At 36.8% G+C, this 18,555-nt stretch overlaps 1 protein-coding gene across 1 annotated transcript in view; it reads right to left on the bottom strand.

Moving 5' to 3' along the window:
- The window catches only part of LOC136819665 (BTB/POZ domain-containing protein KCTD5-like), a 31,348-nt gene extending 24,273 nt beyond the window's left edge, over positions 1–7,075 (bottom strand). Inside the window, exon 1 of the mRNA XM_067075909.1 lies at positions 6,872–7,075. Coding sequence (XP_066932010.1) covers positions 6,872–7,033 — 162 coding nt within the window. The 5' untranslated portion in view covers positions 7,034–7,075. The remainder of the gene's footprint in view (positions 1–6,871) is intronic.
- Between the last annotated feature and the right edge of the window lie 11,480 nt (positions 7,076–18,555).

Below are 18,555 nucleotides of genomic sequence, written 5' to 3'. Positions count from 1 at the left end.
CAGGTATTCATCCAATCAGAATTCACGCTCAGAAACTTTCAACCAATCAAAATTCAACCGTGACGCGGGAAATGATCCAATCATAATCCCGAAGCTAAAGACTTACAGCCAATCGTAATTTGTTAGCGAGCGGTATTCATCCAATTGGAATCGCGTAACACAAAAGCGAAAGTGAAAGTAAAGGCGGAAATATATTATTTTTTAAACGTGATTTGCATATATTAGAACAGAAAGAAACGCCAATTTGTCAAAGATTTGTTTAAAACCACCTTATTTTTTGTTGAGTATCGCCTGAATTTATCGAAGAATATCCTGTTCAACATTAATCTTAAAATCTCTTTTATTGTTAAGTATCCCCAGGGCTCAACGCCAAAAGAAAAATAAGCGGGCGGAACTGCCCTCGTAGTGTAATCCCGGGATTGAAAAAACCTGGAGAAAAAACCTTTTTCGTACATATAATGTAGCTAAGGAATTTTAAAACACGGCATTTAAAGTAAAACAAGATGGCGGAGAAGTAGTGATTGGAGGTTTTTGTAATTAGACAGCATGACAAAGGTTTGTTATATTTTAGCATAACAGAGACAAACTCAGGAGGTAAGGTAAATTGCGTTTTGACTGCTTTTAACTGTTTTTCTAATAAAGAATATCTTCAAACTTGACTTCACTGACATTAATTGACATCTTGACATTACAGCTATCTTGTTAGATGTTCTGTTTCGAGAGTTCTAGCAATAGTTTATCGTTCAACTTGGAGAGGGAATGTTTGTAAACATAGAATTTTTTTCATAACAGTTATTTTTGGGGGTCGGAATTAGGCAGGGGTGTCGGCTTTAGGACCTCTCACGGTAGCAGGGGGTTTTGTTTTTAAAAACAAACTTCAAAATAAAATTGTTAATGAACTTGTTACTTTTTGAAATATCACTTACTTACATAATTTATCTATGATATAACACCCCTTTCTTAAATAAATGGCCTCTTAAAGTCTTTTATATTTGCCGCAAGAAGGGAGAAAAATTTAATTTGACCCCCAGTTTTTTCTTTCTTTTTCTAGCTGGTTCCCGCGTGTTAGTGTAGACACAACTTTAATCCAGGGAAATGAAGCGTTTTCATTGATGGTCACGTGACCAGAATTTTTATCCAGGGAAATGCTGTGGTAGGGTGCGCACTCGCCGGGATTTTTTGCGCCGAACGAGGAAGAATTTACAAAAATGAACTTCAATGCATTAATACTTACCTTTAAATCATCCAAATCTGTTCATTCTTTTTTTTTAATCAATCAGGAATTATCAGGGAAACAAGTAAAAAAAACTTCATCAAAGTATCTATTTTCTTTCCAAAGATATTCATGTTTTTCGACGTCAAAGTGAAAACACGATTTAGCGCTGACCACGGCACCGGAAAATTCTCGACCCACATTGAAACAAATGGCTGTCGCTATTGAGCTGGTTCATCTTTTCAATAGCGTTTTTTTAGTAAACCCAGGGTAAGATTAGGCTACAATCTATCATAAAGTGCTTTATTTGAAAATCTACAGGCCGTCTGGAATTTCGAAAAATAAGAAGAAATTGCGATGTTTTAACAAGATTGCGGATTTTTTCATTTAAGCACCATACACCATCTGAAAGCTGAGGATTTCAGCTTTCTAGTGGTGAAATTTGTTTTTAGCTATCATTTCCAGCTCATTAGGGATAAGCTAAAGTTTAGCAGTCATCGGGCCGATTTTCAGACCACACCGGCAAAACTCTCCACACCCCACCACACGGAAGACTAGATTTCATCCGCCATTTTTGGCGCGATTTTGGTGCTTCAGAAAATTATTTCTTGCTGGCGTGGTGTAAGGAGGCGATTCTTTGAAAAGGTGATTTTTTTGTGTTTTGAAAATGGAATAACTTTGGGAATACTTAACCAATTCTTATAAATGACCCCTCATTTTTCTCACAAAGGTAAGGACTTTCAAATAAAATTAGTTTGGTTTCCAAAAATCGAGTTGAAAATTTTGGCCTGTCCACCCTAGCTGTGGCCGCAATGTTTTGCTTTAGTGAGATTGACCATTTTCGTATTTTGATTTGAGCGGGCAAAATTTCTGTACAAATCAAAATATGGCTTCGTTGGAATACTGGATAAGTTTTTCTGAAAATGAGAAACCCCAAATGAAAAGAAAATCCATTTCGGCAGAAATAAAATCTTTTTTATGGGACATTCCCATGCAAAAGAAGCAAAAAAGTGAAAAAAACTACATGAAAATGAAAGAACTAAAATTAGCGAATGTGATTTTTGAATTCCTCACCCTTTTTCTGATAAACATACAAAGTTTCAGCCTTCAAATACATTTTCCTCCGTTTCCAGACACATTTGTTCATCGTTAATTGCACATTATTTTTCTCCCGTTGGCAAACAATTTTCAAAATGTTGCAAAACGATTGGCATTTTACCAATTAGCTCGTGTCCACAGTGTTATATACCGCTGGAAAGCTAAGATCATGGGTTTTCATTTAGCAGTCGGGTGTTTAAGATAAAAACTGCAATTATTTTCTTCTTTTCCTGTGCCAAGCTATCCAAAACACTCAAAGTGAATCAAAAATAACATCTTCGCTAGCAAAATGTGCGCCAATCACGTCCGCAAATGGGGCATGCATTTTTTTAAGGGGAGCCGTCCATATTCATTTGACAACGCAAAACGTCAAATTGACGTTATGAGGGGGTGGGGGGGTTTTCAAAAGTTAGGTTTGACGTTATAAGAAATCAAAGGTATACCTTTTTGTGAAAATCGCGGATATTTGTAACCACCAACCACACTATACTTTATAAGCTTTCGAAAACATATTCCTGTATGAAGAACATGAAAATTTGCTGCTCGCATAATCCCATTGGTTCGCGCTATGATATCATTACATCATATTTTCATTGTTTGCGCGATCGAGCGAACCACATCGCACAAGTGGGCAAAGAAGGTGGTACGCCTAAAGCACGGAACGGACCTAGCGCCAAGTGGAGCTTTTTAAAAATTTCTTTTAAATAAAGGTCATTAGTTAAAAGAACACATACACGCACAGGTACAACCAAGTACGGACTTTGCGACGAAACGGGAAAACTTAGATGAAATATGGCTACAACTTTTGGCTTGACGTTATGTGTGGGGGGTGGGGGGGGGGGGGTTCAGAGGATAATGTCAATTTGACGTTTTGCGTTGTCAAATGAATATGGACGGGTCCCCTAAGCAGTGGGCGGCATCAAGGGCGTTTTAAAAATTCGCGTTTTAGACGCGTCTCGAACGCGTTTGAATTTTCGCGCATGTCATTTTGATTCCGAAAGTGAAAGCAGCTCGATTTCACGGTGGAATTCAACTTCGTTGGAGATTAGAATCACCAGGTAGGAATAATGAATAATGAATAATGAAATTTTGCCGCGTCAAATATTTTTTGAAACGCGACGGTAAACAGAACATCAAATTCCCATCGCCTAACGATGAAATGCTGAATCAGCAAAATGTGTTGTCCTTTTAAGGACAAAGATGTCAGAGGTGTTTGAAAATAGTAAAATTACATCGAGAAAAAGGTTTTTCGGATTTTTAAAAGTGATTTTTTCAATTTTTCGTTGCTCAATAACATGAAAAGTTCTAAAATAATATGTTAAAAGATCCTGCATCGATGCCGAAACACAGCCAGAAAGAGATAACAAAACCCCGTTGTAAATTTGTTTACATATGACTCGATTTTGCTATCTGCATTTCCAACAAAAACCAGTTGAAAACAAAACTAAACGAGGCACAGTGGGCCTACTTATCGCGAGGGTGTCAAATACAGTGAGGCTGGAACTTCGATTTTGAGGATTACGATTTTACCAGTTTTTTAGCGATTTTTGCCTCGCTAGCCCAAATCTCGCAACCTCTTTACCTTAAGGAAGATCGAAATTAGAGTTTTTCAGCGTTCCGAAAAAAACGCATAGCAGAAATTTTTTCATCTTCACAGGATCGATTCTCAACAACAAAATACATCTTTTGGTCTTTGGGTTTGTTTCTGACGATTTTTTCTTCAAAGAATATCGATCACTTTCCTTTTCCCCTTGAGCGCGCGAGAAAAAAATGATTAGCTCGTTTTCGTGCGGGCGAATAAAGATGAGGCGGCAATCTTGCACTGAGGGTGCTACTTAGTTTCCGCCCTATTTTGCGCCCACGATAGAATGGTCCAAACACGGGGTAGTCCAAATGATAAACTATGTCGTTTTGTAAGTATTTATTTTCTGAGAGATACAAATAGTATATTTGAATATTATTAACTTATTTATTAAAGTATTTTTGAGCGCAAATTTAAATACCGTAGAGTCGTTTAATCTCGACATACGTCTTGCAATCTCGACACCGGATCTGTAAAATAATCAAAACAAACCTTGAATGAAATTCTTGGTATCATTCTTATCGAACAAGTTCATCCATCAAACTAGAAGTTCAGTAAACATTGCAATCCTTTCAATTAAAAAAACAGCCAAATTATAAGCAATTTCACATAACACACGAAACGCATGCAAACTTCCTCGTAACTTTTTCGTGTCCATCATTAAAATTTTACAACTTTATTACGCTTCAAGTCACGTGATAAAAATAATTCGCGCGCTTAGCCTGGTTTCCCCTTCCTTATATATAAAAACACACGCTCTAGGCGCTAACAGGCCGCACGCCGTGATGGCCAGTATGGCGGTCACATTAAATTCTAAAGGAAACCAGTTTCTTTTTATTATTTTCGGTTCACGGTAAAAATGTCTACTAAAACATTCCTCGCGTGCAAAATGTTGTGTTGTTGTGATTTGGACATCTTCGTTGAAAGTATGCTAATTAGTTTTTAGCGATTACTACATCGTTAAAGTTTTCTTTTCAAATAAAATATAAGTAATAACACTTCACATTTCTCATATTATATTAACAATCTGTGACGTGGATTGAGAGAGAGAACAATTTAGTGATTGATTGATAACTTTGGTATGTATTTGTTTATGTTTGATTTTTTATTTCGAAGACCAGCCTACAGCTATGTCGAGATTGCAAGACGTATGTCGAGATTAGACGACTCTACGGTATACGGTTGAATAAAAATCAAATGATAACAGTTCTGTTTATTCCTCAAACCCCCGGGAAAAGTTTTTTTGCCGACTTAGCTATTTTACAAATTTCGGAAAAGAACTCCCATAGGAATTCCAATACCTAATCCGATTGGTTAATTTTGGAACGGCTTCAAGAAAGTCATAATGGCAGATAATTTTAAAAGTTTCTGAGGGAATGTGTGTAATTTATCGATGTTGATGGCTTGTTGATTCTTTAAAGAAAAAAGATAACAGGTATAGCTTTTTCTAATCCTGGAATATCGAGGTTCCAGCCACACTGAAATACCACGTGTTCAATAATAAAATCAACTTTTATTTGCAAAAACGGCAATAATTCATTTATTTACTTTTTTATTTTTCTGCTGATTCAGCATTTCATCGTTAAAAAAATTGCCGTTTTCGGCAATAATTTCCGAAAAGAGCAATAATTGCAGTTTTTATCTTAAACACCCGACTATTTAGTAAAAACCGGAACGTTTTAGCATACATAGAAAAAAAGTTTGAAGGGTTCAAAGTTCACGGAAAAATGAAACATTTGGTTTGACGTCAACGAAAGTTGCATGACTTCTGGAGTCGCTAGAGTCCCCTGCCCAGTTGGCGACCGGTCTAGTTGGCGACCGAATGTCTTTGAACCCAGAAAAATCATACAATAACAAACCTCTGGAGAATTTCTTTTGGTAGTTATCTGCCTTGATCTATTTCCCGTACTGTGTAAAAAAAATTCTAGAAAAGAACGAGTAGAATCCGAAAGATCCAACTTTGCACGGAAGCACACGAAAAAACCGGATTTTTCGAAAAAAATAAAAAATGGCTACCTGTGGACAAAAAAAGCTTCGTAAGAAAAAACGCTTCAACTGCCACTCCAAAAAATACTTGTCCAAAACGATGAGTATGTTAGAAAGCATTTCTATAAAAATCAGCTCAATACAGTTTCCTTCGTCTGAAATATTGATAAAAAAGTTGATGCAATCAGTTTCGAAATTAGACGCCCAGTCTGCGACCGACAAAATCGAAAGTAAGAAAAAGAAGACTCTACATTGCGATCAAAACATTTCAGACGCAGAGAAGAAAAAGAAGACTTTACATTGCAATCAAAACATTCAAGGGACATGCCCGTGGTCTTTAACTTGACAGCTCCAATGCGAGGTTTCTGGCTCCGGATTGAAATAACAAAGGAAACCGGTATACTGAATCTCCGGGTAAACATAAAAAATTCCCGCGTTTTTATCAAATGAAGACTCTCCATAGACCGCCACTTTCAAAACAAAACAAAAACAAACTTTAGAAAAAAATGGCGACTTGAAGAAAAATTCTGAAAAAACATGCCGAAGGGAAATGTAAGTGAGCTATTTTAAAACAAAAGAACTAATGCAAATAAATTTAATACGGGAAAGCTTATGAGTTTTTTTATCATCCTGATCAATTAATATGACGTTACCTGCAAGTAGAGCACTGATTTTCTCTTTTTAGCGATCGGTCGCAGACTGGTACGTTGGTCGGGAACTGGGCACTAGTACCGCTCACTTCGAAAGTTTTTTATTCTAAGAAGATCGCCTCAAATAAAAAATCAAAACAAACACGAAGAGCATGTTAAAAGTTGTCTAACCGTTGGTCGAAAAGGTTTTTCAAAAAAGTAAAAAGTTAGTGAAAAATTTGAATCAAAAAATTTCGGTCGCCAACTGGGCAGGGTACTCTACCCCCTCCCCCTCTGTCCTCGCCTCTTAGACTACTGTTTGCAACCCATACAAATACGGCTAGTTCTTAAAGTAATCTGTACCTTATCTGTTTGTAAATCAGGGTCATCTAAAATAAGTCTTGATAAAAAACTCTCTGGTTCCTTCATTAGTGTTGTCTTTGTTGTTAAAAATACCTTCCCTCCTACATTCAATTTGATCCACCTTTGTTTAGCACATCCATTGCTGCTTGCTTGGTCTGCCATCTTTGTTTTGAAAAGCTTCTTCTTCTTCGGTACCCTTGGCTTCATCGACGAAGCGACAATCGTTATTTTTTTAGATCGTTCCGTATTAAGTGAGTCTAACCACGGCTCTTGGAAAATTCTATAAAAATCCCGATTTAAAATCCGATTTTAGTTCTAACACCGGTAAGATCGCAGACGTCAACAATTTTAAGCACGTCTGATTATTTCACCGAAATTGATACTTATACAACCGACGTTAACCAACTACAAAACGTCCTCCGTCTTACTGCCCGTGAGTATAAACCTCTCATCAGACATTTCATTTTTTAATCATAGAACCTGTTTGTGGTTGGTTGTTAAAAGAGAGTGAAACTAGTTTACAGTTTAACTGTAGGATACTAAGACCCTGCTGTGCTGTCCAGTCTGGAAATTGTGGCTTAGATTTCCGATGTACCGTACTATAGATTTGAGGTTTGAGATCTGCTGCCTCAACTTTTCCCAGTTAAGTTGGCGACGACCCTGCCGGTGCACCCGACAGTCGGGTGCTGTCGGGTGTTTTGTCGGGTGCTGAAATTTCTAAATTTGCGAAAACACCCGACAAATAGTGCACCCGACAGTCGGGTGCTTAAAATTCCTAACTTAGTGAGAACACCCGACAATCAACACCCGACTCCGCCTGATGGGCATTTGGCGGATTTACGCTCTATACTATTTTCCGCCATCTTTTCCGATGCCGTGAGCGTCAGTCAAATGATATGAACATCATCGGCCCTTATAAGGCACTATTTCTCGTCACTGGCGGAAAAAGGCCGACGTGTAAAAATTGGATCAGCGATGGGTTTAATAGAGATCTTCGAGTCCTAATCGGTGAAGGTGAAAAAAGTTTCGGGGGCAGGAAAGTGACGAAAATTCTGAGGTAGAGAAAAATAAGCTTCGGTGTAATAAGGGCAATTATCACCCAAACTCGAACCCCCAGTCCCTTAGTTTGCTTTTTTAATTTATTATTCTGATATAGCGCTCTGTTATTCGTGGAACGATTGTATCGCGTCCATAAGTAAAATTAAAAAGTGCGATGCAAGTGGCTCTGGGTACGAGTTTGGTCGCAACCTCGTCCCGTGTATCCTAGGTTTTTTTTACTACTAACTACTGATCGATACGATAGAAACGCCATACTTGACATTAACCTTTACCACTGAGGGCCAACCTCTCATGTCAACTAAATCTCGATATCATTCTTTTTATTTAGAGTCGCAAATAAGAGAAAATAAATCAAATAGCAAAACAGGTAATCATTTTTAATTTGATATTTACATTACAGTCGTAAAAAAATTGGCGTGTCTTTCTTTTGATTCTCTACTTTGATCATATCAATGTTTCGATATTCTTAAATTCCAGCCTGCACTCGATGGTCAATCTATTTCTCCGTGTTTAGGTTTGAGGCATGACATCCCGCTCGCTTTTTCCTCTCTTCTTTTCTTCGTATTTTAGTCTTACATTCTGATGACAAAACACATGGACGTACTGGTTTGTCCAGGTAAGACGTTAATTACCTTTAATATCGTGTTACAAATAGCTCAATCTCATCTGATATTTAGTTTCATAATGACGTAATTGCCATGGCGTTCTAAATGGCTTGTAGAGATGCGTAATTCCAGAGAGAGGAATGGCTTTTTTAAAATTAGTTACTAACTCTATGGATACTTTTAAAAATATTTTATCAGGCATTTTATGATCTCAGACATAATGTAATGGATATTAAAGCTGTGGATAGACAAGAGGTTCAAAATCGTGAAGGGTAGTAGTCTATTAATAAATCTTTCTACTTTCTATCTCCTTCAGAAAGAAAGCAGAGGGAATGCATTGATGATCAAATGGCCTTATATATAATTTATTATTTTACATATTTTTAAGTGTATGTATTTCAAAGATTGTCTGCAAGACCATGTTCAGACGTTACGGTCTCGTATCATTCCGGTATGGTTTCCGTGAGTGTTTCCGCGATAGTGTTCATATTGGTTTCGGAGCGTTTCGGAGCAAGAAAACGGAGCAGTTCGGTTCCGATGAAAATAGTGGAGCGAAACCGTTCCGATCTGCTTTGCTTTGTAACGTCTTCTTTTTTTCTTTTTTTCAAATTTTGGCGTTATTCACACTTGTTTCAGAACCGTTTCGTTTTGGAACGATACGGAACCGCGACGTCTAGAACATGATCTATATTATAAAAAGGTTGTTGTCCAATTTTCTTCTTTTGAGCAACACACACGCCATTCCTTCATTCCCCAGCCATCCAAACAGTTTGTATGTACCGTACGTATGTACGCAATGGTTGTATAAGAATAGTGATGGTACGCTAAAAAGATAGAACAAAAAATTCGGCATACAAGTAGCTTTTTGGTACAAAGCGAAAACCCAGGTGATATATAGCGTCCAGTTGACGAAGTTACTCAGTCAGCTCAGATAAATTGAACGTCACTTAAGTCAGTGTTTTTTACACTTTTGGCAAAAACGTGAAAATTTGGGCACTTTTTTAAAACCAAATTTTAGAGAGCAAGTTTTCGTTCATTATCAAATTTAGTGGTTCTATTGGAGAGAGAAAAGATTAAAGATTCCATTCCTTTTTAAATGAACTATATAGCGTTATTGTACTAAAAGTAACGATCTTTCAAAGTTTGGAGCAGTTAATCATAAATTTATTCCATTGGGAAATGGAAGAAATATTCCATCGGCAATAGCTCATTGAGTTTTTAAGCTTTTGGGCTAAAATTTGGCAGGCAGAAGCCTTTAAGCGTTCACAATCCATAAAAGGAAGAATTATTCCATTTAGAGCAATTCTGGAGGAGTTATTCCACTTTTTCGTTGGATAAATCATTAACTTCATTCAAAATTTTATTGGGTAGTATTTGAGAAATCATGTTCAAGCAAGCACTTGTTCAATCTCAAGCATCCCTAGAATTGAAAAGTTAACATTTTTTTGGAAATGGAGCATGCAGGGATTGCATATTTCACTTTTTGCATAACCCTTTATCATGGTACTCTTTTTTTATTAGTTTGGTAGAAAAGGTCTCATTTCAGAAGTATCTTTTTGTAAACCACCAACTGATAGTAAAAAGCCTGCTTTATCCGTAGGGTAAGATATAAATTCATTTGGAGCTCTCTAGAATGACATATTCCAAATTTACAAAAAATCATGCAAGTCACGGATGCAATGATTCATCCTAAATGACTTGCTACATTCGCATGTTTTCATCAAATCCTTTCGAAGAGAAGGTTAGATAATCACTTGATAAAGCGTTACTTGTGATAGAGAGCCTTCTAAGATTGATATATTCCTAACTAGTCCTTGTGTTAAAAAAATACGAAATAAATTACCCAGAAGCATCTTTACGTTCATGTCAAGTTATAATCCATAATCTGAGCTTCTCGTTCAAAAGTGCTCCTTTTTACAGACTTGTTTCATATTATGACAAAGAAACTTTTCATCGAAAGTATTGTAGTTTAGAGCGTGCAAAGATTTATTTATTCCATGAAACTTTTGAAAAGTGCCAGAAAAAATATATATTTTTGTTGGAATTCGAAATGTTACATTGCTTGGGTGACTGGTAGACTTCAACTTCTTTGCATTATTAGAACTAGGTAACCCTTTAAAAACGGAATATTTCATCCTTCTGAACTCTAGAAATATCTTACTTCTACAATTAATCGAGTTCTTGATACTTATTATGTTTCTAAGCTTTTCAAACTGGGAATAGTCCGAAGAAGCTCAAAGAGGTTACTATGGTTAGGTTTTTCTGATATTTCTTGTTGGAATTTTAATCTTTCTCAGCTCCTTTAGATTATTTCATTAGTATTCATTGTTAAAATTCGGTAACTTTATCTTGATATGCATTATGAGTTCATGCTAAAAATTCTTTCTTTGTTCGATAATCAATATGGTTAAATAATTTTGCTTCCATATAGTCCAAGTTAAATGGAATTTCAAATACTTATTGACTCTGTAAGGGTTGGAATATCATTCTAAAAACTTTCTAGGGTAATCTTGCACGACTCAGCAGACTTTCCACCAAGTTTAGATGTTATAGGACTCAAAATCATTTGATAAAACCTTAAAAATTTATGTTTAGTTTTAACTGACTTTTGTGACGGAATAAGCAATAAAAAAGTGCTCTTCGCTTGTGTTTTTCGAAATTCAGGGATGAAGGTGTAAGGAAATCGTATTTAGAACTTTGAAATTTGTATATAACAATTTCAAATGAGAAAAACACAAAATCTAATTTTTTGGAATATCTCATCAAGTATTGCTCGAGGAAAAAATTTCAATAGATTTGAAATGATAATTCGCAACTTATTGGAAGTTTTCATCCCAAAATACTCAAGAATCGTGATTTTAGACTGAAAAAACCGTTTTTGACGAAAATTAGTTTTCACGTTTTTGCCAAAAGTGTAAAAAACACTGACTTAAGAGTTTAATGACACACGATTTTCAGGTAGGTAAAAGAGGGAAAACCTACCTAGATAAACCACCCAGAATGGATTTTTGCCTACCTAAGTACTAGTGAAGGTTGCGTTGATTTGGTGGCTCATTGATGAAACATCTCTATTTGTCTTCATCGTCGTGTCGTTGTTTTACAAGTCGCTCATCACGCATGAATGAATAAAAAGAAAGAAAAAAACGTTAATCCGTGAACTTCTCCCAAGAACATCAAAGCCCGAGAATCAGAAATCACATTTTTTAACTAAAGAGATTGGTTTGACGAGAGAGTAATTTCGTCAAAAACGCCGCGCACCCACTACGGGCGGGGTAGCGGTACTAAAAAGAACCCGTTTTTCCGCCCTTCGGAAATCGCCGCCCGCCCGTTACATGTCGGGTGCTGTTAAGAGCGTCAAAGATATACTCTCGGGTACCTAATAGCCGGGGGGGGGTTGGAATAAGCAGGGGGGTTGGAAAAAATCTCAAAATTTAATAAGCGGGGGGGTTGGAATAAAAATGTCCTGGGTGGAAAATGTTTGAAAAGGAGGCTAATACAGCAGAATTAAGACAAAAAAGGGAACTTTCAAAAACATTTTTCCAAAAATTAATAAGCGGGGGGGTTGGAATAAGAATGTCCTGGGTGGAAAATTTTCGAAAAATTAATTAGCGGGGGGGGACGCCTATTAGGTACCCGAGAGTAGCACCCGACAAAGTGCACCCGACTGTCGGGTGTTACAATTTCTAACTTCAAGCACCCGACAACAGCACCCGACTGTCGGGTGCACCGGCAGGGTCGTAGTTGGCGCAGCTCCGGCGTAACATTTCCCTCCTTTCCAGATTGGCTTGCTGTTCATCCTGGTTGCCAAACATTAACATCTTCCACTATTCATAGTCTCCTATTTTACCCCTATTTTCCTTTCCTCCACGACCACGTCCACACCACAGTACAGTTGACACGTCTATTCGTTTTATAAGTTTCGCTATTTTCCCAGACAGGATAACTCGTATAAGATTGGCAAGGGTTCATTTCTAAAGTTTGTTTTCAACTACCCAAAGCCCTAACCTTTTAAGTTTTGTATAAGTGTGGAAATAAGCAGTTAAGCTAATACACCGTTTAGGAGTCTCGCCATTTCACGGTACTCCATTGCAGAGGCCCGGTAAAAATGGTAGGTAAAAATGCGCACTTTAGTACTGTGAAAGGTTAGAGGAATGTAAACATTGTGAATATTTGTCTCTCCTTTAAAGAGAATGATTTAGATATTTGAACATGATATCAATGATAATTTTATAAGTCTCTCCTGAAAATTTCACAAAAATTCATCAAGAGGAAAAGAAGTTATGATTAAAAGGAGTTCTTTACCTACCGTTTTTCTGCTATGTTTCCTTATGAGAACCAGATGTTTACCTACCGTTTTATTACGGAGGAGAGTGAATTTTCCGTGATCGCTAAAATCAAATCACGCGTGCGCAGTCGACACTCCTAAACGGTGTATTACGGGGACACGGAAATTTTTTTTTGTTGCAATCGCATAAATATGTTTCACTGTGTCCCCACGTTAAATCTCCTTGATTGGCAACTTTTTTCGCTCAAAGTTTTTGTTACTGAAACAAAAGTTTCATTCTCATAAATTTTGTTTTACGTTCTGGAACCCATGCGACATACATGGAAACAAATTTTCATGCGATTGCAACAAAAAAAATTTGTTGCGATTGCATGAAAATTTGTTTCCGTGTCCCCGAGGCTTTAGTCACACTACTAGAGCCCCTGTCAAAATGCGTACCAATCAAAGATTAATGCTTCGAAAGCGCTATATCGTTTACCTGACTCTCAAGCAAAAAATGCAGCGCAAAACTTCTAAAAGGATTCATGGAAAAATAACCTGGCGCTTTTAAATGAACAGTGTGTCACAAACAGCAATATTTCAATCGCACGGAAGCGCTTCAAAACACCAGCTTTTTTGAGTTTTGTCTCATTTATCCAAACGCTTCAATCTCGTGTAGGCTTAGGGGTCAAGACTAGAACCCCAAAACGAGACATTTGCCTGACCGAAAAAAATCATCATCGTCAATTTTGTTAATTGTCAGAATCGTTTACTCACTGGAAATACGCAACTTTCTGAAGTTTCGTTTTTTTTCGGTTGTGCTTCATTTAAAAAATACAAAGATGAAAAGTTACCATCACTCCGGCGAGTAAAAGAAAGTATTCTGACTAGTCTACGAAAACTGCGCTCGCGCAGCGAATAGAATATCTCGCAAATTAATATATGCATAAAACTGACAAAATCCTTTCTTTTTTATGCTTAGGTGACGTCACCATCGATCCTGACTTGACAATGGAGAACCAAATTTATTTTTTATTCATAGAATTATATTTCACAGGTCTATCGACCTCTACGAAATAATTTTAGATTTATAAATTGTCTAATTCTTCATCTGTCGTCCAGTCGTCAGAAGATATGGACAGAAGAGAAGACGTTGTTTTGGTCTTTGTCCTAGGTTTTCGAACTAGGCGAAGGTTTGTTCTAGGGCTTCCTCTTACATGCCAAACGAAATCATCATTTTTTGAATTAATTTTTTCGCCTTTTGGCACATATCTTTAATAATTTTTCTTTCGTTGATGGTGAAGTCGTCTGTGATGCTAAAGCCACCAATTTCATTGAATCGTTTCAGCTTATGCAGATTTTGCATTATCCGTTCTTTTTCCTCTATACTTTTTAAGATCAACTTGATTGGACGCCAATGTAGCCCTTTTCGGTTTTGTCCAATTCGATGATGGTGGGACGGTTTGATATCTTGGATGCCAATGTTACCTAGTATACCTTCAATATCTATTTTGTCTTGTTCCTGTTGTTCCTCTTTGTTATCTACCTCTAATTCCACCATTCCATGTATAATAATATTTCGTTTTCTTGATTCGATGTTTCTTTCTTCATTCTTGTTTTGTTGTTGGTGTTCTCTCACTGCTGATTTGAAATTATCCTTGTGTTTCTTAGTTATTTCAGCGTATGTTTTTTCTGATGTTTTTTCTATGTAATTCGTCGTTTGCTTTATTTCTTCTTTTATAATCTGCTTGGTTTTTATTTCAAAGTCAGCCATCTTATTGGTTAAGATGTTTTCTATATCGTTCTTAAGGCTGCAGTTCTTGGCTAGCTGGTTTTTGAGCTTTTTAATGACGTCGTCCTTCTTCTCAATCTCCCTCTGCATCATATGATACGAGTTCTCACCTATTTTACTCATTAGAGATCGTGTTATCCGCACACAATTCTGACATAGATATTGTTCGTTATAAGTGTTGGCAAAAATTTGCAGCTGATAAAGCGGTAATTGTGTGCAATTGTAGTGTACCATGCAGTGGCATTTTCGGCATTTTAGACGGTTTTGGTCATCATCATCTGAGCAGGAGGTGGGAGTGCATGTTTGGTTTTGTTTAGCTTCTTCAAATGGTTGTTTTTCTTGCTTTTTGTCGCTTTTTTCGTTCATGTTTTTGATTTTGCTAAATTTCAACCATTTTTTGACAATTTGGCAATGCATAATTATTACAAGCGGCCAAGAAAGTTTGTATGACGCAAAAATTGCGCGATAAAGGAAGCCCTAGAAAAACGCCCACTGAAAATTGAAACTAGGAATTTATTGAATATCAAACTTTTTTTTTTGTAAAATATTATAAATTCATAATTTTTAAGTACTTACTATTTTTTGAATGAAAGTCAAAGGACAATTAAAGTGAATTTAAGCTGATTGGGTGGATATTGGGCGGACGAGGGTTTTGCACGTTCCGAGATCAGAAATTAAACGAGAGTAAAAGACGGGCGTCTTAAAATATGTAATATTAATTCATACTTCTTTTATTTTTATTTTTCGCGAATGAAAAATGAATTTTTGATTTTTGAATTAAGGAAATATAGTATAATGTATTAATTGATTGTCAATGCCAAAAGATATTTCTTTACTTTACGAATAATCTGCTGTGTTGCTTCGCCACTTACCCCCGGATTGTTTTACTAGGCACTTCGGTCCAGTAAATAAAAACATGTGTATATGTTGAAGTAGCCTGGATATCCAGCCCGTAAACTTTTTTTTGATTTTGATATTTCTTATGTTTACGGTCTGGTGCGGATATTATGATCTGAATGGTGGAGCGCGTATAAGAAATTATGCGAGCCGACTTGAAGTGCCCGCCTAAAAGTATTTGGATGGATCGCACGGGCGATCAGCAGGCGCGTATGCTGCTTTGCAAATCTCCCTGGTTTTTCTTCTTCGAAGCAAATAACAATAGAATGCCTAATAATTTTCTCCCTTGGGTGTTTGACCATGCATCCAAATAAAAATAACAATAATGGTAGGGAAGAAGTGGGAAGATCAAAACATGGGAATTTTTAGATGTTCTGGTTGTTTTCTTTTTATACTTGCTTAGATATTCTTGTTTAAATCTTCTTAATGACTTGGTTGCATCGTGTAAAGAACTAAAGGTATAATTCTTTATTTTGCTTCAATTCTTCTTAATTCTGTTTGCCAATTTTGTAGTGCTGTTTTGGGTTGGAAGTTTTGTTTTGATAATTTTTTGTCTCCCCAAAATTCACTTTGCACTTTCTGCCTAACAGACTTTCCACCACACTGTCTATATTTTATGGTCAAGGCTGACATTCTAAATTGATTTATCACTTCTGGGGTACCATCTTGAAATTATGCATGTCATTATGTGCATATATTTATTTGCAGCCATGGGGTTCATGCAGGAAAATCTGTCAATAGGGGTTCACCTGATTTCTAGGTGAACCAAGCTCTATAATTTTAGAACTTTGTCTGGCTGAGGTAAAACTTATTTTTTCTAAAATTTTGAGCTTGGATATCGAGGCTAATGTTGAAGCCGACTGTGGACTGACCAGCCATATGAAGTTGATGAAATTAACGTTCTCAAAAACTATGAGAAATTGCCTAAAATTTGAGCCACAGATGAAATAATTTGAACCAAGCCAAGCTTGAGAACTAATTTGAAGATTACCTTAAGGGAACTTATTTTGGCGGGAACTAATTTTGGAGAATGGTGTATTTTTTAATTTTGGCGGGAACTAATTTTGGCGAATGACAGCGTAAATCTGTTCTATTTTGCCTTATTTTGAGCAATTTTGATGAATTTCAGGGGTTATTAAGGCAAGGAAACAAAAAATTCAATTTCAGCAGGAACTTATTTTGGCGAGTGAGCAAAATATTTAATTTTGGCGGGAACTAGATGTTTTGCAAAAATTAGTTCCCGCCAAAATAAGTTCCCTTAAGGTAACTTCCCAAGAAAAAGATCTACGGAGGAAACGGAACAGGACCCTGCCGACGCACTGAACTTTAGGAACACTGGACACGCGCAAGTCTGGTGTAAAATGAGAAATTTTTTTACCACCGGACAATCTCTTCACCCGACTTAAGGTAGTCAAATGTCTGGTGCGGAGAAGGATATTTTTGTCCACCGGACAATCAAAACACTGTTTTGCTGGACCTCAAACACTGACCTATTTACATGTGGGGAATTGTTCTTACTTTACTAGCGTATAAACTAGGCCTAAAAAATTGAAGCACTGTCTCGGGAATTGAATGACAAATTTTGGTTGGTTGATTTTGGCTGCTGCACGTTTTATTTTGTTTCAAACTTTCAAGTTTTAATTAATTGTTTTGTGAACTTGATTCAGCCATAGTTCGTATAAAAAACCCTGGTCTGGAACCTATTGTTGTAACTTTTTGTTAACTTTTTCCTTTGTTAATAACGATTATAAAAATTGATTTGCTCAGTTTTTGATCACGTTAGCAAATATTTCCTTGGGATTGGTTCAAAATTTAATCACATGATCAAAAAGTGAGCAGAACAAGATGATTTCTCAACGCAAGTTCAAGTAAGAAATAATAGAAAGAAACCATAGGCCTCCAGACCGGGGTTTTTTATACGGACTATGATTCAGAAACATCCGGAGCAAAAAGTGCCGTTTTTTTCGTGCTCCAAAAACCAGAAGATTTTCAGCGATTGCTCTGCACCGGAACTCCGGGAGCTGTATTAAGAATCACTTGCTCCGGTCCGGAAGCTCCAGAAGAGCTCCATCAGCTCCATGACTTTCCAGAGAGAAAAATTGTGTTTTTTAGCTGCTCCGGAAAACTGTGGAAGTTTCCGGAGCGCCGGGAGGGTCCTAATCAAACACCAAATTAATTGAACACAATCGATTGCAACTACTTTTTTTTGGCTCAAAGTCAATCAGTAATCCCGACCTTCCTCAGTTCTTATTGCTTCTATCTCTAAAGAAGAGTGTCAAAATTAGAAGAGAGATGTCGACATTACATTAGACCAACTTCTTATGGTATATATTTAAAGTAACATCAGGCCCTACAGTAAGGCCCATTCTCGCTTATAAAGATACAATGATAGTCATATAAAAACCTTACATGATTGAACTATAAAAAAAGTAAAAGAAAGCATTATAGAAGAGAATTTAAGGTATATACCGTAAATTGTTCTAATGTCGACACCCCTCCTCTAATTCAGACACCCTTTTTATCAGCTGAAATTGATAGAAAGGTTGAAACTGTTTTTCTTTGCTTAGTGGTCAGAGAGGAATAATCCTTTTTCAATCAGTTATTGAAGCTTTTATATTATTCCTGTCTCTAAAGAAGGGTGTCAGAGTTAGACGAGGGGTGTTGATATTAGACCAGCTTACGGTACTGTAAATGTAAAAATTAGGGATTATGACAAAAATCAGTGCGTCACAAACGGCGATATTTCTATCGCACGGAAGCGCTTCAAAACACGAGCTTTTTTGGAGTTTTGTCTCGTTTACCCAAACGCTTCAATCTTGCGTAGGCTTAGGGTTCAAGACTAGAACCCCCAATACGAGACATTTGCCTGACCGAAAAAAGATCATCATCATCAATTTTTTTAATTGTCAGAATAGTTTACTCACTGGAAATACGCAACTTTCTGAAGTTTCGTTTTTTTTCGGTTGTGCTTCATTTTAAAAATAACGAAGATGAAAAGTTACCGTCAATCCCGCAAGTAAAAGAAAGTATTCCGACTAGTCTACGAAAAATGCGCTCAATTGTCGAA

Source organism: Clytia hemisphaerica, unplaced genomic scaffold, assembly GCF_902728285.1.
Source record: "Clytia hemisphaerica strain Z4C2 unplaced genomic scaffold, Clytia hemisphaerica genome assembly, whole genome shotgun sequence".
NCBI classification, from domain to species: Eukaryota; Metazoa; Cnidaria; class Hydrozoa; order Leptothecata; family Clytiidae; genus Clytia; species Clytia hemisphaerica.
The sequence above is the reverse complement of the archived record's forward strand: the minus strand, read 5'-3'. Positions and strand labels throughout refer to the sequence as shown.